The sequence below is a fragment of the Salvia miltiorrhiza genome, chromosome 2 (genome assembly GCF_028751815.1).
Source record: "Salvia miltiorrhiza cultivar Shanhuang (shh) chromosome 2, IMPLAD_Smil_shh, whole genome shotgun sequence".
Classification (NCBI taxonomy): domain Eukaryota; kingdom Viridiplantae; phylum Streptophyta; class Magnoliopsida; order Lamiales; family Lamiaceae; genus Salvia; species Salvia miltiorrhiza.
The window spans coordinates 68,219,413-68,243,468 of record NC_080388.1 but is presented as its reverse complement, the minus strand read 5'-3'; the positions used below and the strand labels follow the sequence as shown (position 1 = coordinate 68,243,468).

Sequence of the window (24,056 nt, the reverse complement as noted above, 5' to 3'; positions counted from 1 at the left end):
AATAGTATGGAGGTACTCGAACCTGAATAAACCAAGCCAACCAGTTTATTGCAAACTATGTTATCGTGCAAAATTATTTATGCATTCTTATGAATATACACATGCACGCCAACAAAGGAGCATATGATATGATATTAGACACCTACAAATTTATAAATCTAAATAAAAAAATTGCATACATATATAGGGCCAGATAATGTGGTACCATTTCCTCAGATAGTATCATAGTGTCCATATAACTTTATTTTTTTATATAAAGTAATGCAGTATAATCATGCATCTTTTGAAAATTGCATTATATATATGTGTGTGTGTTCGCGTGTGTAATATATGTAGTTTTATGTTTAATATTATGCGGTTATAGGGGTACTACAGTTAAGGGAATGGTATTACATTTTAATGGATTTAAAATACGAAAAAAAAAATCTTATTGAATGCCAAAATTTATACAATAAGTAAGAATAGTATGAATATATGAAAAAGTGGCCAAGGATACACACGCATAACACGAACCTTTTCAATGAATTAATTAATTATTTATTTTTTGTTGAGGTGACAAAAGAAATTAAAAATCATACAAGATGGACTCAAAACTTAAAATATTAATTTGATCTTAAACATTAACTTTACACTAACCCATCACATATATACACCATATTTTTTTTTATAAGAAAAAGATTTCATTAGGGCACCAGAGATGCCGAAAAGAAGGAGCTACATGAGTTTAGCAAGTAAACCCGGAGAACACCATTCTTCAAAGTTACTGACAGACCCAGCAATCTTAAAAACACAAAACCAAGTCCAGCATCGAGCTTTGACCTCCGACACCAAGCAATCAACAGACTGAACCTTACCTTCGAAACGGCTAGAATTTCTTTGCTTCCAAATCGACCAGCAAGTGCACATCCAAAGAGCTTTTAAAACATATATACACCATATATATTAATTATTAATTCATCTTCCCGGCACCTAATTCAACTAGTACCATTCTAGTTAGATATCGTATAACACTTGTGATAATTGTGAAGCCTACTATATATTGCCCAAGATGCATTTTATTTTATTTTCCTGGTTGTCAACAGACAGTAATCATCCTTTTCCACATGAGTAAAAAATTGTAAACTCTTTACAATATTCTGCAAATCAAGAAGCCTCCACACCCATATTTGGATAATGCAGTAAATTTCATTACAAATAATATAATAGTTCTAGTATATGTTATTTTTACATTCTCACAAAAAATATAGAATTCCCATAATAATCGAACTCTATAAGCTTTGAATAACATATATAGCTCATTATTCCCATCTCTATAACATCATATCTAAACATGTAACCAGATAGTACTTTTGTGCTTCAAAACGAAGCAAAGTATACATCCATCAATGAGAGAGAGAGAAGAGAGAGAGACTCGCCTGGGAAGCTAATTCAGATGCTCGTTGGCAGTTCGAACTTCGAAAGCTTGAGTAAAGCAATAGTGATATAGAAGGAAAAAAATGGTTAATGATGCAGCAAAAAGAGGTTGTTTACTTAATTAAATTTTAGTTTGTTTGATGAGATATATATGAAGTATATAGTGTGTGAAAATGAAGAAATGAAAAAGGTCGTTGAATTCGGCCTGCCGTCTTTATATCTGAATTCTGCGCGTCTTACCAATTTCGTGTCTTTTGTTGACTTCATCATACTCTACTAAATCGAATGTTCCAAATATGCTGAGGGTTTACTTTGCCTCCATCACACACCCGTACACCGACTTCCTCTCACACCCGCACAATATTCAACTTTTTTTGTCCTATTAAAAATAATTTGTATTTTGTTTTGAGTTGACCCGCTATACATGACATGTTTTATAAATAATATTAACCCTAAAAATTTTAGCTAATTTATACTTTCTTCTTAATTCGGGTATCCAAAAATTTTATATTGTAATTATTTATAATAGGACGAATGGAGTAGTATAAAATTTGAACCCGTATGACTAGATGTAAAAATTGGGCCCGTATGATTATATGCTACTAAACGCAAACCTAACAATGGATCTTTGGGCGCACAATATTCACTATTAGAATTGGGCCATTCACGAATACTACATGTCAACCAAACAAATCTTTACAATTGGGCCTAATATCTTATATAGGGGGGAAAAATCTCTTTTCTACATAGGAATCTAACATTTCACCATTTGTTTTTTTCTCAAATTTCCTTCATTTACAGTCATTCTCTGTTTTATATTTTCTTAACTCTAAATTATAGTTAAAATAAACATTTATTTATTAATCAATCAATAAAGACGTTAAAAAACATAAATTAATTAATATTTATATATATTAAATATATATTTAGCATCTAATTCTAATTGTGATGTGATGCTACTAAATAATTCGTGGATATTTTTCTATTTTGGCAAGAATGCGTGGATATTAATTGTAATGGAACTAGTAAGTAATAAAATGTAGTAAACTCATGAAAAAATATCATTGTTAATATATATATATAGGTGTGTGTGTGTGATGCTAATAAACTCTCAGAAAAATTTGGTTGCATCCGGAGATAGATTAGTAATAAAATCACATTTTAATCGAGTTTGGACAAGTACAAATGCATAAATTTTAAAGGCGTCCGAATACTAATCGGCGTGCCTATATTTAATTTTCTCTTTTTTTAATTTTTTTATTATTATTATTTATACTATGTATTATTAAGGCATATAACTCTGTTATGTTCGATTATATTAAGACGAATAATCAATTATCATATTTATAAATTTAAATGGTTATTTAAATTTGGACGGGTATAAGTATACATTCTAGGTAGATCTCAACATCTATTGACATGTTTACATGAAATTTTCTCCATTTTTAAATCATTCGTCATTTAAATTATTTATTATTAATACATATTTTTTAGATATGTATTGTGACAAATAATCAACTTATATTTATAAATTTAAATATATTTGAGTAATTAACACGCATTGAATTACAAGTTTTGAATGAGAATCAATAATTAAATCACTTTTAAAAATTATTTTGAATGAGTATGGATAAAATCACTTTTATTTTGTGATATTTGAATATGTATTGACTATTGAGACATATAACTATTACTACAAGTCAACGTGGACTTTTTTCTATTTTTAAATCCTTTTTACTCTTATACTCCTTCCGTCCGTCAAAAGTGGGGCACTTTAGTTGGGCACGGAATTTAATAAAATTGGTGATGATTTTAATGTAGTGGAGAAAGGGTCCCACCACTTTATAAGATATGTGGTTGATATTGAATTTGGAGTGAGTATTTTTATAAATAAAGAGTGTTTGTAAGGTTAAAAGATTAAAGTGGATAGTGGGATCATTTCCTTATAAGGAAAGTGGTACACTCTTTGCGGATGTCCGATATAATAATTGTGCCCCATTTTTGGCGGACGGATGAAGTATTATTTTTTTAATGTTTATTTTGTAATGTTTGATTTTATTAAGATATTTATTTAAAAACTTTAAATGGATTAAGGTAATTAATCTGAGTTTAGGACATACATGAATATATACATTTTAAATGGGTTTAAATGGTTGAACTCTGGGCTTGATCGTTGTGCTTTGTTGTAGTCAACAACTTATAAATGATTGACACTAGTCATCAAATCATATGATTGTAGCTAGTCATATTCTCTCCTTTATTGGAGTCCTATGCGGCATATCCCTCACATTCTCTTCAAATTTATCTTAAAATCCTCAATACATTGTTAATGTTTGTTTTGTGACTTTTGAAATTTTATTGAGATAACTAATTATTATTATAAATTTTATTTTATTATATAGATATTTTATAAATTTAAATATGTCAATAATCAGAGTATATTACTATATGTGTTTGTGATGAGAATAAATAGTAAATTTATTTTTAATGATTTGAGATGTGTATGAATATATAATTTAGCTAAACCTACTACCCCCTCTGTCTTATTACAAATGTCTCACTTTCCATAATGAGATGTCTCATTATAAATGTCTCATTTCTTTTTTGGCAACATATTCTCTCTTTATACCTAATATTTAAATAATTTTCACCAACTCATTTTATTTATTTACATTTCTTAATTTTTGTGCCAAAAAATAATGGGACGAAGGGAGTACTAAATAGAGGACAACATGCGAGCTTGAGATCCCTAGCGAGTTTGGATACAAAATCTCGATGAAGAGCTTCAAAGTGTTGCCTGATTCCTCAAGGAAGAGATGCCCAACAGGATCCTTGTCCCTCGCGCCGAGCAGGTATATATATAGGGGTGCGCTCCAATGAGACCCTTATTTTTCATGACACTGAGACCCTTATTTTTCAATGAATAAGACATATATACTGATGAACAAGGCAATATATACTGATGAATAACGAAATTTAAAATATTTCGCTCCATCCAGGATTCGAACCCTGAGAAAAAATTCGCCATCTAAGTACAATATCAGTTATAGGATTGATAAAATAAACGCATGAGATCATGTCTAAATCTCACTAAAAATAGGGGGTCTCATTTGAGCGTTCCCCTCTCTCTATATATATATATAAATTGATGTTGCAATTGGACTATATAATTCTTAGTAAAAAAGTTACGATACAAAGAGCCGTGGAGAGAAATAAATAAAGAAACATTTATATATATATATGGCCCCTGTTGTAGTATTGCCATGATATTTCTTCAATGATCTTGTTCCCACAACAAATTTTAAACCTCAACATCCACAAGTAATATACAAGCATTGGTCTTTAAATTTCCATATTGTGTGAATTAAAAAAAAAATCAAGGCTGAAAGAAATTATATAATGGATAGATCTTTTTCATTGATAATTTTAGACTGCAGCTGCTAATCTTGCTCTCAAATCCTTTCTCAATATTTTTCCTGATGGAGACTTGGGAATTGCATCAATGAAAAATACACGATTTATTCTCTTGTAGAAGATAACCTGTTCATGCATCAAAAGAGCATTTCAAAATCTATGTCGATTGTTAAGAAAAAAAATTCAATAAATTTGATATGGAAGAATAATATCTTACCTGTTTCGAGATAAATTGCTTGATTTCATCCTCAGTGATTGTAGAACCATTCGATCTCACCACGAAAGCAACTGGGACTTCTCCAGCTTGCTCATCTTGCATTCTGCGAAAGAATAACAAAATTTTATTAATTATGACTAATCTTATAATTAAATTAATACTCTTTTGTCTAATTTTATAATGAAATAGTGACTAACGAGACAACTGCAGCGTCGGAGATGTATGGATTATTGAGGAGGAGGGCTTCGATTTCAGCTGGCGCAACTTGGAACCCTTTGTATTTTATAATTTCCTTCAATCGGTCCACGATGAAGAGCTCGTCGTCGGCATCAATGAATCCGATGTCGCCAGTGTGCAGCCACCCGTCTTCGTCTATGGTGTTCTTTGTTGACTCTGGGTCGTTCAGATAACCTAGATCGACATCAATTTTCATTAAATAAATTTAATTGACTATATTTATTAATTTACTATGTAAATAATCTATAATATTTAGAGGCGTGCTTCTAACACTTTTAATGTATATTTATTGAAGTGATCATAATGATATGGGGAGCTAGAACATTAGGAAATTAAGAGTTACGAATATATGTATGATTTCTCAAAGTCCCGATCTTTTCTTTTATATCCATGTTAGGTAAGCAATATACCTAATTTTATAAATACTTTTTCCCTTCCACTATGCATCAAGTTCCTCCATTTTACATACATTTACTCAAAATGTTAGATACATTAGATTTTTGTTTTATACGTCATGTTCGACTATGACACCGATAACATTATAAATTTATACGTACGAGACATATTTCCAAAATAAAACAAGAAAATGTAAGAAAAGAAAGAAGTTATAAAGTGTCTTCCTTTCAACCACCAAACTTTTGAAATTTTTTTGGATAAGAGAGACGCATTTACTAATGTATAAACCATGGAAAAAAGTTGGTGAGCAAGGTAATTAAATAGCACTATATATATCACATATGCCTATCTCTACTAATATATATATCTGCACATTTTGGTGCTTCATTGTTAGATAAGCCACTTCCACCATCCCCTACTTTCTAATTAAGTTAGGTTAGATTTCCTTATTACTTGTTTTTTATTCATACCAATTCCTAACCTACCATATATATACAACATATAGACTTATTGGCAAGTATGTATTTAATTTCCATGGGTATATATATTAAATATGATGAAAAAGTAGGAACTTAAAATGGTTAATACCTTTCATAATCTGGTCTCCTCTAATGCAAATCTCTCCGGATTGATTACGCCCAAGAGAAACACCAGTTTGAGGATCAATGATTTTCATTTCAGCATTTCTAACAACAGTTCCACATGCTCCTGATTTTATCTCAAATGGCTCTTTTGCAAACGCTAGGCACATCGATAGCACTGGCCCTGCTTCAGTCATCCCATACCCCTACATTTTCCATCCAATATTTAATACTCTCTCTTATTTTTCTTCAATAATATATAATTAGGTAGCTAGTAATATACTAATATTAGTTTATACAAAAAACATGTGACAATGTGCCAACAATTAATCTCAAAGTCAAAACTTGAATGATCTTGGAAATTTTCCAGCATGTCACACTACCGCGTGCACCAATAAATAATACTATAAGCATTGAGTTAGTCGTGACGGCCATTTTTGTATGAAATGAAAAGGGATTTTTGTCTTCATAAAACGCCAGGTAAGTGTGTACTGTGTTGACCATTAATATACGATAGAATATCGCTGTCAATAATAAATTAGTAATACCCTAAAAATAATTAATAATACACACACACACACATACAAAGCTGGCCTTTTCTCTTTCTTGAATACAAAAAATCACATGACATTTTTGCTAATCAAAATAGTACATATAAATATAATTCTCATAAGATAAATAATCATATTTTATTTCGTACATAGTTCCGTGTATCTAATGACATGTTAAATATAGTTGATCAGATCGTATTAATTTCATTGTTGACTGTTTTTTTGGCACTGCTGGTGCCATTGTTTCTATATAATACTTCTTTTTTCTGATCAAAAAAAAAAAAGATCGTATTAATATTAATTAGAATGTAAGGTGTAATGTTGCAATCATTACCCTGTAATTATAACCGTTGATTCTCCCTCTAAAAGATTTCTATTTTAATGTTGGAATTAATAAACTTTTTCTTCTTTAATTATCCGTCATAACTTATTTAAATTCCTATCGACAAAATAACTTTTGTGGAACGTTTCCGCGAGTGCAAACTCGAGATTGACCCTTTCCAATTGACCTTTTCAAAATTGATCAAGTATTCCATTGATTCCAAAAACTAGATCCCATACGATTCGACACATGCATCCAACCAAAATAATACTCCTACTAACTCATTACTCATCCTCCCTTCATCTCATTTCAATAATACTAATGAGTTACGTATGAATATTTGTTATGTATTAAATTTTCATTTAATTAGCTAACGACCTATTGAAATTGAACGTCCAAATAAGTCAGTGTAGTCTATTAAAAGGAGACGAATGATATATAAATATAAATAAAAAAATTATTAATTGAGATTGATTTTAAGAAAAAAGCAAAGAAATAATACCTGTCCAAGTTTTGCATTAGGAAACTTGGTCCTGACAGAATCCTCGAGCTCCTTCCCGAGCGGCGCGGCGCCGGACATGACCATCCGCACGGAGGAAAGGTCGTATTTGGCGACGAGCGGGCTCTTGGCGATGGCCAGCACTATGGGCGGCACGAAGGGCCCAATCGTGACTTTGTACCTCTGCATCAGCTCGAGAAACGGCACGATCTCGAACTTCTGCATGATGAGGATGGCCGCCCCGACCCGCAGCCCGCACAGCAAAACCGAGTTCAACGAGTATATATGAAACAGCGGCAGCACGCACAGCATCACGTCCTCGCTGTGGATATACAAATTCGGGTTCTCCCCGTCCACCTGCTGCGCCACGCTCGTCACCAGCCCCTTGTGCGTCAGCATCACCCCCTTCGGCAGCCCCGTCGTCCCTGACGAATACGGAAGCGCCACCGCGTCCTCCGGGTGTATCTTCACAGCCGGCATCTCCCGCTCGTCCGCCGCCGTCAGCTCCGAGAACGCCAGGCACCCGGCCGGCGGCGCGTCGATGCACACCACCTTCGCCCCGGCCTCCGCCGCGTAGTCGCGCACCTTGTCCACGTAGCACGCCTGCGTGATGATGAGCTTGGCCGCGGAGGCCTTGGCCTGCTTGATCACCTCGGCCGGGGTGAAGAAGGGATTCGCCATGGTGGAGACCGCGCCTATGTAGGACGCGCCGAGGAATGCGAAGATGTACTCGGGCGTGTTGGGGAGGAGGAGCATGATCGTCTCGCCCTGCTGGATGCCCACCTGGCTCAGCCCCGACGCCACCTTGCGCGCCGTCATCTCCACCTCCTCGTACGTGTACACGTCGCCCGTCGCGCCGTTGATAATGCACGGCCGCGAGCTGAACTTGGAGATGTTCTCGAAGCAGTATGAGTGTAACGGGAGATGCTTCGGAATGTATATGTCGGGGAGCTTCGATCGGAATACGATCTCTTCCGGCATCGTGGGAACCTCCATTGCTGGAAATGAAGTGGATTTTTTTTCTTTTTTCTTTTTTGGGAAGGGAATTGGAATTTTTTTTGGATCAACTTTAGTTTTGTAGAGTTGAACCTAAAGATGATGGGTGAACAATTTGGAGTATAAATATGGGGTTGATGGGTAGGAGTTGGTGGAGGGAAGAGGAGTTGGTGGGGATTTTGGGTTGTTTAGGGGTATATTAGGGAATTGAGTTTGGGAAAATTTCTGTAGTGTGGTTGGTGAGAAAGCGTGGGTGGGACCCATGTATGTTAGGTAAAGATGTTATTTTGAACATTGACTTTTCCATAATATGATTACACGTCGGATTTGGGAAGATGACGCTTTTACCTACTACGGCGACGTCGTTAGATCCAATATTCATAACTCATTCATCAACGTGAACGTGAACTGTGGATATGCATATTTTGCTTTTTTACTTCTTTTTTTCTTTTTTTTGTAGGCATTACTTTCTCTAGATAGTGAAATTTGCCTCATATCCTAATCTAATGCATACATATCGATAGAGAATTACTACATTCATGTCTCACAGACTCTCACTCCAAATTAGTATTAAATTAGCCCATAAGTTTAATACAGAAAGAGAAGCAAAGTGAAAAAAAAAAATCGTATGTTAAATTTAGGAGAGATGAGATAGAAAAAATATTACTTTTAAATTTTATGAGGGAAGGGAAAAAAAGGTTTTTCTTTAAAACTGTAACTTACCATAAATTATTAATTTCAAATTCATTTGTGATGACTTTCCAAATTAAAGATGGTTTGACAATTTTTAGAAAATAATCAACACACACAAAAAAAGAGAAGAAAAAGAGAAGATAAATGTTGGTGAAAAAATGTTATATAAATTGGTGGAAAAATATTACCATTAGAACTGTATTTTTATATATTATATAAAAACTATAGATATTTTTTGTCAGATTTTCGGGATAAAGAAGATAAAATAAAATTGAGAAAAAAAATTAAAACAAAGCAAATGAAATAAACAAAAATATAAAAGTAAATATAAAAATCATATAAATAAAATAAAATCAAAAGATAAAAATGAAATAAGTTTGAGACTTTTAATTCCTATAACATTTTTATTTTAACTCTATTTCAAATATAACATATATTAAATTAAAGCTCTTATTCTAATTTTTAATTTAATATATATCGAATGTTTTATCATTGTTAAATTAAAAAATTTAGAAGGAAAGAAAGAAAAGAAAATGAAAATAACAAAAATAAAATATAAAAAAGCTAAATATTTATTTTAGAGTGGAGACAGTAAACAATCACTCCTATTTGTTAGTAGAAAAGATAGTGTTTCTTTTAGTGGCCAAAAAGAAAAATATGAACTAAATTGTGGTTAGATTGAGTTAGCTGGAAAAATAGGCCTAATTAGTTAGAATAAAAACTGATTTTCAAAATTTGTTGGTAAATTGTTACCGTTGAACTGATGTTTTATATTATATATAGATTAGTGTGTAACCCTCGAAATTCGACGGAAAATTATTTTAAATTATTATTTAAATTATATGATACTCCCTTCATTTTTTAAAATTATGCATATCTTTTTTTGGAGCGTCTAATATCATAACTAACTTGTAAACATCATTTTGTATGGAACTTGAAAAAATCTTGACAAACTTTTATGCATTATTAGCTTCAAATATTATAATTGGGTTTCAAAAAATCATCTCATTTGGAGTTTGAAAGAATAAATTTAACTTGTGAGTATCATCATTTAATTGGGTTACGAGAATCATCTCGCTTGGAGCAATTCAAATTGTATTAGTCTCAATCATTCCACCAATTAAATATAGATTTTTAATTTGGAGAGCAAGAGTTTCTTCTTGTATAAGTTTTATTTTAGTGAAACCTTATAAAAAATCAATGTGAAATGAGGTGATTTATATGAATTCTTCACTCGATTGAGATTATTATAAATTTAATACACAATTAAAGATTTTTAATGTATTTTAACATCATATCCTCTATTGTTCTTTATCTAAATTCTTCATTTATGCATTACTAATTTCATAATTTATCTATTATTATTGTTGTTCTCATCATCATCATCATCATCATCATTATTATTATTATTATTATTATTATTATTATTATTATTATTATTATTATTATTATTATTATTATTATCATCGACAAAACTGAAACAAATAAAGTTTTTAGATATGAAAAATATATTTTTACTCCTATACAAATAAAATGTACGGATATATTTTATAAAAAATAAAAATAAAGTTTTAATTATTTTGATAGACATAACATAAGATTTTATTTTAAAGTAATCAGGTTATAGAATTTGTGCCTTATTATTCAAATATGTAAATCAATGACCGAACCACCCGTTTATAATTTACATACACGTGCATGTCTCAATTCAAACTCAATTTAAAATTGATTTTATTGAAAATTAAGAATATAAATATTATATATATATATATATATATATATTCATACAATATAATATATTGCAACATATACATATAATATATACGGTTTTGAGAAATATAAAATTAATAATAAATATACATCTAATCACTAACATTCAATTGAAATCATTTATCGTATATAGATTATAATTTTTTTCTTATCAGAGTATGTAAATCTAATTTTTATCTAGAAAAAATAAATTATAAATTTTATTAATTTAGATTATATGTAATGTTAATATTATTATATATATACATTTATTATTAATTATATTTATTATGATTAATGAATCTTTATATAGAATGTAATAGTTAATTAATTAATAAATGATGAAGAATATATCTGGTAAATTTTGAAATGGTGAGATTTTAGATATGTCACATAGGTTAAGGCTTAATCCTATTATAAAAAAATGAATACAATATATTAAACAAGAGTCACTACAACAAAATTCTCCTAATAGGACTCTCCCAAGTGTCCTTTTATGTCATATAATAGGACTTTCCTTGTATAGGACTTTCTTAAAGAGAGTCCTTTTTGCGCTAGTCACAATATACATAATAGGACACTCATCATAATAGGACACCCAAGAAAGTCCTATTATAGGATGTTTGGAAAGACATTTTAGGACGCTCCTGAGCGTCCTATTATCTACTACATTCTATTTCACAAAATTGCGCGTCCTATTATCTACTACATTCTATTTCACAAAATTGGCAGCGAAGATTTGTAGGTTTTAATAACATTAACATATAGGAGTATAATTTATTGGCAGGAACAAATAGTTTATTTTATTGATTTGCAATACAGAAAATGAAATTCATTTTCCAAAGTTGTTATACACAAATCTATCTTGACAACAAGATCTAGATTAAGAAAATACAAGGAACAAAGCACAAACTTATAAAAAGCCTAGTGCCTAAAGACTCTTTCTAGCCCCATTTCATCATTGAAAAGGATCCCCACTCCATGCTGCAATATGAACCTGAGAAGAACATATACTTAAATGAGATTCAGATGGAACTGATTAATAAATGTTGATGTCACTAAGGATTAAGACACAAACTGCAGTCCTAAGCTGAATGTGAGGATAATCAAATTATGGAGAGCTATTACTTACTTGATACCTTCAGGTTGAAAAGATAAAAGCTTAGATTCGACATTAACTGGAAACTTGTCATGTTTGTCTGTTGAAAATATGAAATGAACGCACTTGTGGTATAGCCCCAACCAAATATAAACAGTAAAGTCTTGAAGGATCAAATTCACCTTAAAGATTTGGAGTGGGCAGTGTGGGCAGCAGCAATAGCATGCCTGGGCAAAGGATCCAAGTTCTTTATCTGGAAAGTAAATGAAAAGGTATTACTATTAAGCTAACCATCCAAACTTTCAGTACATGCATCATTAGTTTCTGGAGATGGCTTTGATATTTCTACCATGAGAACATAATTTTCATGAAGATAATGAAGAAGATTGCAGTACCTGAATCCCTTGACCACAAGAAATTGCTTGAAATCTGCCATCTTGATATCCCCTGGCAAGATTGTCTTTTTTTTTTTTTTTTGAAATCTGCAGCATCTCAAGCATTCAAATAGTTAAAGCAATGATGTTTACCTCAAAGCCAAGGAACATCAAAATTAGTTTGAGTAGATGACTAATCTAAATTTGGAACCATAGGTAGTATTGAACTATGCAGAATTTCACCACCACAAATTTTATTCACTTCTTTTTCCCAAAGGCAAGACATCTTCTAAAATCAATGATGCAACACTTTGAACTACAGACATTACCACTTCATTGAAGCTGAAAAAGAAAAACAAGAGTTGTCTTTTAAGGGTAAAAGTTACAGAGTACAAAAACTACAATTACAAGTTAACAATCAAGAAATTAAAAGCATTTGGTAATAAACGTAGAGGTATTCACCACATTACCACGCATCACAATCGCTGTAAATCAAGAATCCATGCAAGCTCAGAGGAAGAAAGTTCGATGCTAATTCCAAAACCTCATTGTGACGTGGCCAGTGCTGCTAGAAGACTCACTACAAGAAAAATGCTAATAAAGGCTCTATAATTATATAAAACTTTAAGGGGATTGTAATTGCAAAAGTAATCAAGAATGAGCTTTTTTACAAGGCTATCTCCTCTTAGAGCACCATCTCCTCTATTCATCTTGTCATCTGTCATCTTGAGTAATTTATTTTACCTAAAGAATGAGATAAAGTAAAAACAGATCTGTGAGAGAACCAAAATATATGTAGTAGTTTTTAAAAAATCGTGTCCATTTAATTTAAAACCAAAATCATTCAAGTTTACCTATTCTCCCAAGAATTCACTCTCAACTAAATCTGCTAGCTAGGATCATCGTTGGAATCAACAACCTGTTGAAGGAACCGAAAATGCAGAGTTATTTACACATAAATTCAAACTCTGCATTTAGAAAAATTGATGAAGAACTTCTATAAAGAGCATAACTTATTTCAAGTTTTATATATCAGATAAAACATTACACCGTGAAGTTTCAAACGGCAACGCAGTGCTAATTCCATGGCTGAAAAATTACACATAGTAGATTGTAAGAGAGATAAATCTCTAGTTCATAACAGAAGCATATCACAAAAAAATCAAAAGACAAAAGAATGGAGAACAGATATATCATGTAATGCATCAGTCATCAATCCTTGGATGAAAAATATTACCTTGAACACAAACATAAAAGTAAAAAAAAAACACAATTACAGACATTGCAAGCAAATTTACATAAATAAAATTTTTTTTACCGGAGATAGCGCGACGGTGGATAGTAATTCAATTTAGGAGCTACAATACAGGTGAGAGACTCGATCTCGACGGCGCACGTCGGTGGAGAGCGATTCAGAGCTCGACGGCGCAACAGACTTTGACGGTCGATACAGCAATTCAGAGTAGACGGCGCTGTGGACTCACGCAGAGGAGATGCCGCACGGTGGGAGGAAGGTAGGGCGGTGGGGCTAGAGATATTCAATTTGAGGATGAATGATGATCGAGGTCACCTGAGGGAATTGCACGATTAGGGTGGCGGACGAGGGTTTTGAATTTGGGGGTGAAGATGTTTGAATAAGGTTTGAATTTGGGAATTGCACGATAAGGTTTGAATTTGGGGGTTCCAAATTTGCATAAGTTTGATTTATTTTAAATTTTTTTGAAAAAAAAAAAGTTTTTTATTTATCAAAAAAAGATTCTTTTAATTTCCTATAAAACACTCCCTCTTTTATCTTTTTTATTAATAGAAACCCAGAGTATGTAATTATTAGAAAATTCAGTGAATAAAATTAGTTTTGATAAAAAGAAAGCAAAACTTGTTAAGAAAAAGTCATGGTGGTAGTCATTGATTGTGTTATTTTTAATGAAATGCTTCATATGAAGACATTTTCCAGCCGGGAGTCCCATTAGAACAGTAATAGGACACCTATCATGGAAGAGTCCTAATATAAGAGTCCCCATAACCTTGTTTTGTTGTAGTGAGTATTTGGTCGAAACAGTACTATAATATTTCTAAATTATGTCAACCTATATTATCTAATGAATGACGGGGAAAATATTGTCTAAAATATCATAAATTATTCGCATTGTACTATTAAAAAAACTCAAAACCTTTTATTTAGGAGCATCAATTGTATCCTAATATTGACATCAGTTAAACATCAAGTGACAAAATTGTTAGTTCTTTCTTGGTTGGCCATTAGTTCGTGTTCACTTGGCAAAATCAGTTCTGACGGGTATCTTTAAAAAAATCGGAGATTAATTTTATGAAAGATGAGTGAATTTTGAAATTTCAGTTATTTTTATTTAGTATCAGAGGGAGGAAATAGTATTTATAAAGTCATTTTGTTATTAAAAATATTTAATTTATACTTCAATATTCAAGTTTTTGTATGAAATATCATCTCCGATTAGCTTAAAATTAATGCGTCTGAATGCCAAGTGGAATGATTTTGCCAAGTAGGTTGAACTAACAATTTTGTCACTCAATATTTAATGTTAACGCATACTCAGATTATGAGATAAAATTAAAAAATTGGATAATCACTTCATCCGTCATAAATATAGCACTAAGTATAAGATGGGTTCCGCCAAGAAAGCATTTACTGCGGCTGGATGTTGATGTGGCAAGACATGCCGGAGGCGGTGCTTCGGACGTGGGTTTCTTGATTCGTGACTAGAAAGGACCTCCTATGGCTGCGGTCGCCCAGAAGATAGGCCATACCACAACTACTTTGATGGGTGTTTCTGTTTACAAAATGACTTTGGTCCGATCGTGGTGTATTCAGATTCTTTGTTGGCGGTTCACGTGGCAAATGATGACAAAGTTAGTTAAGAGGCGTTGTGCGACGAGCTTCATGAGACTTTTTCTCACGCAAAAGAGATGCGTGTTCTTGAATTTTTACATGTTCGTAGAGAAGCAAATCTAGTTATTCAAATTAAAACATCATATTGAGCATTTTCTTCGAAAAAAATCAATCTTTTGGCCGGGCAAATTTCGCAACGAGCTAAGAATCTCAATTTTGCAGGGCACATCCACGTCATAATCATCTGCAACACCTTCCACCATGACCAAGTAATTGTCGGCAGATTGATTCACATCTACTCTTTCTACCGGGAGCTTGATTACGCCGCTCTAGCTAGTGTTCTTACACCCGTCCACGTTCTTGAGGAATTTACTCATCATAATGCACACAGTGAACGATTGCCCCAATCGAGCGATTAAATTCTACAATTTGATAATTTTCTAAGGTATTAATTAGGATAATGTTTTGATAGATTTGTATATGAAATGTAGGGCTCTTGATGACGTGATGACGATGTTAGACAAAATGCGGCATGACACATAAACATTATTTCTTGGATCATCGTGCTTGTGGGGCTTGTTTTGAGCACGGAGAATGAATATTGCACAAATGGTGTTCAATGAAATGAGGAAGATAAATGTTGTTTCTTAGATCCGTGCTCGCGGGGCTTTATTTGAATGGGAAAATGGAAACTGTGTAGAAGGTATTCGATAAAATGATGGCGAAAATGGTGGTTTCTTGGGCGGTGATGATCAACGGCTACACCAAGTGCGGCAAGTCGAAAATGGCATTTGAAGTCTACACGAATATGCACTGTGACAATGTGAGCCTGAATGAGTACATATTGGTCGCTCCACTGTTGGTGAGGTTTTGGTAAGATATAGTGGCTAAGTAAGATCGAGTTGTAAGTTCATATATGTATCTTAACTTCAGATAACAGACTGTTTTCTCTGGGCGAGCCCATCTCCCCCCCCCAAGACATAAGTGTTCTATCATCGAACTGGTTACTATTCTTGGTATTATGTTCTTTACTGTTTTCATTATATTCTGTGTTACAGTATCTTCATACGTATTTACACTATCTGTTACAGGAATATATGTATATTTGGACATGTGACAATTTTATTCGCGTTAACACCAATACTTACCATGTTAATTAAAATTTTCCACGCCAGATTTAAAAAATGACCATAAATATTTCATAACAGAAAAATCAAGACAAATTAAAAGTTTATGTATCATATACCAAAATTAAAATTCAGGTGAAATTTATAAATTGACTAGTCTTTTGTGTATTTCAAAGTGAGGTTTTACTTTGAGCATACTTATTAAGTTAAAAAATAAGCGTCAGTTTATCAATTCCATTTTTATTACCGAACAACATTTTTTTTTTTACCTTAATCATTTCATTAAAGTCAGTAGCTAATTGGAGATAGAAAATTAAACAACTAATAAATAAATTTATGCCCAACAAGTTAGGCATAAAGTGATTTTATATATCTTCACTTATTTTAATAGGCACGATACTTTTCTTTTTTTGATATGCATAAGCTACCAATTATATACGAATTATAGGAGATGGGCAATATATAAAATATATAGTGCCCTAGTAGACGGCTTAATTAAACCAATTTATTGTGTCAAAGTCCTTGCCTGCCCCTTGAGGTACATCTTCCATAAGCTTTTCCTGCCCCTTAGGGTAATAAATTCCGGTGCGATCGTCTCGAACCCACCATACAGTGTCCCCGCTTCCTCCGCCACCGGCCGCCACTCCTACTGCCTTCATATGATTTACCTCCTCCCCATTTGATTTCACTGAATCGCTCATCATTTCTGGCGAACCACTTTTCCGGTGATAAGCTTTCCTCAACATTGGCCTAAGGAATTTCAAGCATAACATAACATAAAGAGTGATGCTATAAACAGCCATATTGTGGCCAAATCAAATTTATTTTTTTAAAATAAAATTATTTTATTGTATTGTTTACATTGTAGTTATTTTTTAATAATTTATTTAAAATAAAATAAAAATAAAAAATGAAAAAAATAGGTACAAGTGAAAATACAATAAAAATAATTAAATTCTATTTTTATTTTAAATAAATAAATTAAATAGATAAAAAAAATTCTTAACATTGAACTAGTTTGTGGGTGGCCTGCATAGATTTATTGTAACATAAAATGTGGGGTAATTAATTATTTGAATTAGTAACATACGAAGTTTTTTTTTTCTTTTGTGTGTGTGTTGGGGGGGGGGGGGGGGGGAGTATACATGGGCATAATAATGTTTGGTCGACAGAGACCGATAGAGGCATGGCATTTAGATGAAATAGTCATCCGATCCACAAAATTCAAGATTTGAGTCAAATATCAGAATAAGTGTATATACTTAATTATTTTATAATATTGAGATATTTCAAGATTTTAAATAAATTATGTTATGCTTTATACAGTTTCAGTTGAATAAAATCAATCACACACACACACACATTTATGTGTGTATATATACACATACTCGATCTATATATATTGTCAAAAAATTCAAAACATATTTTATTTTTAAAAAATTAAAAAAAACTTAAAAAATTACTTTAGTCAATGTGATTTTTTTTTTTTGAAAGGGTTAATCCATATGACTATTATAATGTAGTATACATTAATAAGTCTATAATAAAGCCCTCAAAATCATATTTCAATAATAACATATCTGTACACGCGGCTTTTTCTTTTAATTAAAAACAATACACGAGATACTGATGCCTAATAAGTTTAAAAAAAATACTACTCCTACTTCATTGAAAAAATAAAAAATTGTACACGAACAGTTTCTGGGATTGTAGCTAGAAACTATATCCTTTGTGAATTTACCTTAGCTGAGGCTTATGTCATTATCATTTAAGTTTTTTCAAATGTATAAATAATACTCCGTCGGTGTCCACTCTAGATTGATTGCATGATTAATCTTGGGCAATACATATCTTATACGTGTCCGTTTCCACCACATTTAATTACCATAAAATAGTATGCGTCAAAGTAACACTTTTAATTCCCCTGGATAACTGTGGGAAAAAGAAAACAAAGTATATACATATAAATGCCAAATGGGAAGAGAAGAGAAAAGTAAAACCCTATTGTAAGATTTGACTAATCATGCAATTGCAAGTTGTTGGAGTTGGCTCTGTTCTTATAGTATATAATTCAATCTCTGTTATTAAAAATGGTTTGAATTCTGAATCTGATCTATGAGTCTACTTTCTTAATTGCTCGACTAAATTGTGGAGAGATACTAATAATTACTAAGGACTATGTACTGACTTTGAGTTTTCAACGACTTATAGTTGTTTAATTTGGTTTTAGAGTAGATTAGAACCGTTCAATATATCGTTCATTCTAAAAGATAAACAAAAGGTAAATGATTCAATAATTTTATAAAATTATAGTAAGGGGAACGAAGCTCCTTAGGATGATTTGGGTTGGATGTTGTTGGATTTTATGGAAGAGGAGGAACGACAAAAAATTCGAAGGAAAAGACTGGGAATTCTAAAGATTTGATACTGGAGTTAAAAGCTAGAACTTGGTGTTGGAATAAAAATTTTGGTGTTTTAGATAAGGATTTGGATTTTTCCTTGGAGTTCTGATGACTTAATTTTTAGAAGTGTGTAACTCCTTGGTACCTTTGGTACCGTTGTTTTTTTTTATTTCAATGGAACTTTGCTTGATCAAAAAAAAAAAATTATAGTAAGGGGGCCCTTATATTTGATGTCAAATAAAACTTATATTTTCTGAGACTTTGCCCTAGCTAGCTAGCTAGTCCCTGATTTGTTGAATTTTCTTAATTATATTTACGACTTTTGATACTGTCCTAATTAAGTACATGTTGTAGAAGTCCGAATAGAGGAGGTGCGGGAGAGCATGAAATAAGTTAGTTATTTGATAACATTAGAGCTATCAAAGTAAATATTTATTTAGTTACTAATCAATTCAATTTATATTAAGTGATTCTCCTCTGTACGATTTTAAATTTTGTTTCGATAAAATGGTAGTGTGTCTATATATAGAGAGGCAAATGTTTCATTGAGAATTGAAAATGTATTGGAACACACGTGAATAACTTAATAATTTCTACAAATAAATTAATGTAACGCATGAACAGGCATTCTAGTTTGGATTCGCATCTTGGAGTGAGTGAGATTTTCATCATATTAACTGAATGAGTTATATTGATTTATATCGTAAACTTTATTGATTTATTCGTTATTAAATTCATTTCTCACGAAAAATAGAAATCTCACATAAATCACACTATAATATAGTGAATTCCAAAACAGCTAAAAGTTATAACTATTTTATTTTTAAAACAAAACTGACATTTAACAATTTAACTAGCATTTGCACCCCGTGCAATGCACGGAAAATATTTTTATATATATAAATTGATACCAGCTCAATTAAATATAAGAAAAAAATTAATTTTCACTTAATATATTTGAGTTGAATATTAAAAAAAATAAAAAAACAAAGAAAAAATTCACAATAATAAAAATTGATATTGTGAAAAGGCATAAATAATAAGTAAAAAGAATAAAATAGAAAAAATTGATTTATTTATTATTAAATGACGATTTTATATAAAAAAAGGAAAGAAAAAACCTAAAAAAAACCCTTGAAAGCACAGAAGGAGCAGACTAAGGGCCGAACCTCATTAAAACTAAAAATTGATTTATTTAAACAAAGAGGAGATGAGAGAGAATTTTTAAAAATCATTAATCTTTAAATAAATATAACTCCCCATTTTAAATCAAATATTTACATAAAATATATCCAATGAATGCTCTTATCATGATATTTAATTTGATATATTTTATAAATAATTTAAATTTCAAAATTTTAGAAAGAAATAATATTAAAAAATAAGAACACAAAGAAAAAATTATATTGTGCAAATAAAACTTCAATTTTTTATAACTACAAAATTGCCACTTATTAATTTTGAAATTGAAAATTATCTTCTTAATATATTATAAATTATTATATAAATATAAATTTATAAATTATTTATAACCAATGCCTTATAAATTGTGTATATATACACATATAAACATATAATTCATTATGGAATTATAAACGTGGGTTATGCAATTTTTCTTTTTAAACGTGGGGTGTGCATTTTTTAAAAAATTATGGGTTATGCAATTTTAATTGAGTTAGTTACTTAATTTTTGAATATATACAATAAGTCATTATTTTTGGAAGAAATCACAAAATTGCCATTGAAATTGATTTGAAATCAATTTCTAATTGAAAACTGATGTTTTAATATAGTATAGATGTCTAATAAAATCTATCCTGAAATTTTGCCGAGCCTCATTGTGATCAGTCACTACCATAAAGGTGGGATCAAGAATTTTTTTGTGAGAAGGTGGGATCAAGAGTTGAACCATAATTATTCTTCACAATTAATTAAAAAAAAAAAAAGCAGTTGTAATTGTGGAAGTCAATGTCTGATATAAGCTGTAAGCATAACTGCACGAGACTATCGGGATTGGATCCACTTGATTTTTTTATTTTTTCTTTTTCATAAATTACACACGTAAATAAAAAATTTAAAAATCGTACGACGATGAACTCGAACCCAAGACCTTAGATCTTGTGTATTAATTATCTACCGTTAAGCTAACACACAATCCATTTAAAATTTTTAGATGAACATATTATAGTATCACTATTATGAATTATTTCGCAGATCTACACATTCTGGTAATTTTGGGAGTTGTATTTAATTAGTAAGGCATATCCTATCCAATTAGTAGGTTGAGAATTTAAATTATCTAATGAGTATGAGCGTAGTGTATGTAAATTGTAATTTTAAAAGAGAAGGTCAAGCATATATAAAGTGAAGTGTCCCGGGTTCGATCCCTCTTGGGAGCGAATTGGAGATTGGAGATATAAGGTGGATTTGGTGAATGGAGAGATAAGGTGGTTCTTGGAGTGGTTGGGGAACTAATTACTAACATCTAACATGACTTTGACCGATAAAAAAAAAAAAAAAAAAAAAAAAAAATATATAAATGAAAACATATTAAAACTGAGAAGCTTTCGTGGTTTTGACGAGTAGACGCGTTTGTGGATGATTAATACTTTGATCACGATCCAGATTTCTAGTTAGGCCTTCTTATTTGTTATTCATTACCGAATAATTATTTAAATATTAATTTTCTTCATTTTGTGTACCTTATTTTATTTTCATGACTTACCATCCATTAATAAGAGCAAAGCGCCAGTAATGATAATTTGATATTTCCTCAAAAAATCATCATCTTGAATTTTATGGCGGTAATTTCTAGTACATTAAACTGCATTGAGTTACAGTTATAAGTAATTCCTCGTTCCATAATGAAGTCCACGCAAATTATATGATAACTAAGCAGCATATGTAATTTGACTAATGCCAGAGTAAGTATTGGACCCATTAATTATTAGTACTAAGAAAACTAATCAATGTAAAAATGGGAACACACTACATCTTAATGGTGGTCGGTAGATATGTCCTGGGTTCTCACCAACTATATTAACTGCATATAGTTTACAAGACAAACCAAAATTTTTATTACTATAAGATTGAGAAATTACGCATATAGCCCTGCTCCATTAATATTACTATCAATTAATTAATTGACTAATTTGAATATAGAAAATTATGCATATATTTCTTGGCGCTAGAGCATGCTACACCTACACGTATATCAGCAAATATTTTCAGATGTGTACGTTTTTGTTTTTTCTTACTATGTTGTCCACACAAGCAATTAATTCCAAATATTATATGAATTTACTCATATATTGACATGACTTACCTGATCTCAAAAAAAAAAAAAAAACAAAGACTTCTATGAACAATTATACATTTGCAAGTTATTGACACACCCGTTTAGGTAACCGAACTTCCTCCGTCTTGGTCACAATTTGTTTTTGAGATACTGCCTTCGTCACAATTTAAAAGAAATGGAAAAAACCTATCAGCATCAAGGACTTATGATATAAGTGTTTATTATTACGGATTTATTTAGATCAAGAAAAATAGTACAAGCTATTCATTGTTTACTAAAATAAATTAAAATTTTTGGAAAAGGGATGAGATTGAAAAACGATAGTAAATGTCACAGTTAGAAGGAAAACGATAAATGGGTAAAGTCGAATTTGATAATTATTTAATCCACTATAGTAAATGGTTGATTATTTATATCACAGTTCCAATCCCCCAATACTCTACTATAGAAAACAAAAGATTGTTAATTAAATATTTTCTTTTTATCATGTCATCCATCTAATCCATCAAACATTTAATCATGTGGGGTATATAGGCAATCATAAATAATAAATGCCCTCTCTATAAGATATTATATTACCTTCATTAATAGTGTGGTACTAAAAGAAGTTCAAATTTTATAAGAAATGAGGAGCAGAGGTGGGAGGAATTCCAACACTAACTTGCTCTCACACCTTAAAGCTTTATAGACTATGAAAGGTACATTATACATATTTTCATGAAACAACCTTGCAATACATTAAAGTGGTTTGAATATAAGTAAATATTAATAAACTTACTTGAAATACATAGAGTTGAACGTTTGAGCCCCTGATCTACCAGCTGCTGCAGATGCCATTTTTTTGTTGTAAAGATGACCGATTATGACATAAATTAAATTGTGAGCCAAATTTATAGTGAAAGAATTTATCCGATGGGATGGTTTAGTTTCCCAAGAAAAATATTTAAAAAAGTGTCATTTAAAGGCGAGGATCAGAATTTAGATATGGGCTCTTACCATTTTTGTTTGCTACTGTATTTGATTTTGCTGTTTGTTTCCATATTGAGTTCCATGCAGATAGGAAAAGTGCAGTAGCAGACAAAATTTAATGAAGAATAGATATGGGCTTTGTTTATGGGCTGGATATGCCCTCCCCAAGTTGCTACCACCATTATTAAGAATTAAAAAAAACATATTTTGGGAATTAAATGACATTTTCATAAATACATGTATCAACAATCGGTTCGGTCCGATGTGCATACTCCTTTTTTTTTAGGAACAGACGAAAACTTCAAATTATTTAATTAATTGGTATCTATCCTTGTATTATCAAAATGATAATTCAAATTGCTTTAAGAGTTCATTAAACTCGCATATAACTACTTGAACTTTCATTATCCACTCAATACTAGACATTACAATTTATCGACTTTACTTTTTTACATATACATGTTTTTCGTTAATCACATTCAGCTTTCGTTTCTATTCTTCTATGTATCTGCATTGGCCCAAATGCCAAATTAGGCAAAAGTTATCAATATGGAGTGAGTATATATATATTATTTTGCATCAAAATTCAAAACTTCTTGTGGGGATTATTTTCCGTACCATCAATTAATGTTTGCATTTATGAACTCATAGTCATTTCCCATCTCAAACCCCACTTCAATAAATTACTATATCCATGTGTGAGCGGTGTTATATCATAAGCCCATCACTATATATTAGAAAAATCTTCCATCTTTTCAGTTATAAAGACAATAGTTTGATACTTCCTCCGTCCCATAATAAGTGTTCTAGTTTGTTTCGACACAAAAAGTTAGGTGAGTATATATGATTAAAG

At 31.3% G+C, this 24,056-nt stretch overlaps 3 protein-coding genes across 3 annotated transcripts in view; all 3 read right to left on the bottom strand.

Annotated features, from left to right (window-relative positions):
• Window positions 1-24,056, bottom strand: part of LOC131008566 (uncharacterized) — a 590,934-nt gene that overhangs the window by 519,332 nt on the left and 47,546 nt on the right. The window lies entirely within an intron of this gene.
• On the bottom strand, window positions 4,627-8,946 carry LOC131008582 (4-coumarate--CoA ligase 1-like). Its single transcript, XM_057935513.1, has 5 exons — window positions 7,634-8,946; window positions 6,266-6,464; window positions 5,242-5,455; window positions 5,045-5,147; window positions 4,627-4,953 (listed from the first exon to the last, which is right to left on the bottom strand). The coding sequence occupies exons 1-5, from the start codon at window positions 8,624-8,626 to the stop codon at window positions 4,840-4,842; spliced, it is 1,623 nt and encodes a 540-aa protein (XP_057791496.1). The 5' UTR covers window positions 8,627-8,946; the 3' UTR covers window positions 4,627-4,839.
• Window positions 16,862-23,178, bottom strand: LOC131008616 (uncharacterized). Its single transcript, XM_057935554.1, has 2 exons — window positions 23,013-23,178; window positions 16,862-17,284 (listed from the first exon to the last, which is right to left on the bottom strand). The coding sequence occupies exons 1-2, from the start codon at window positions 23,069-23,071 to the stop codon at window positions 17,026-17,028; spliced, it is 318 nt and encodes a 105-aa protein (XP_057791537.1). The 5' UTR covers window positions 23,072-23,178; the 3' UTR covers window positions 16,862-17,025.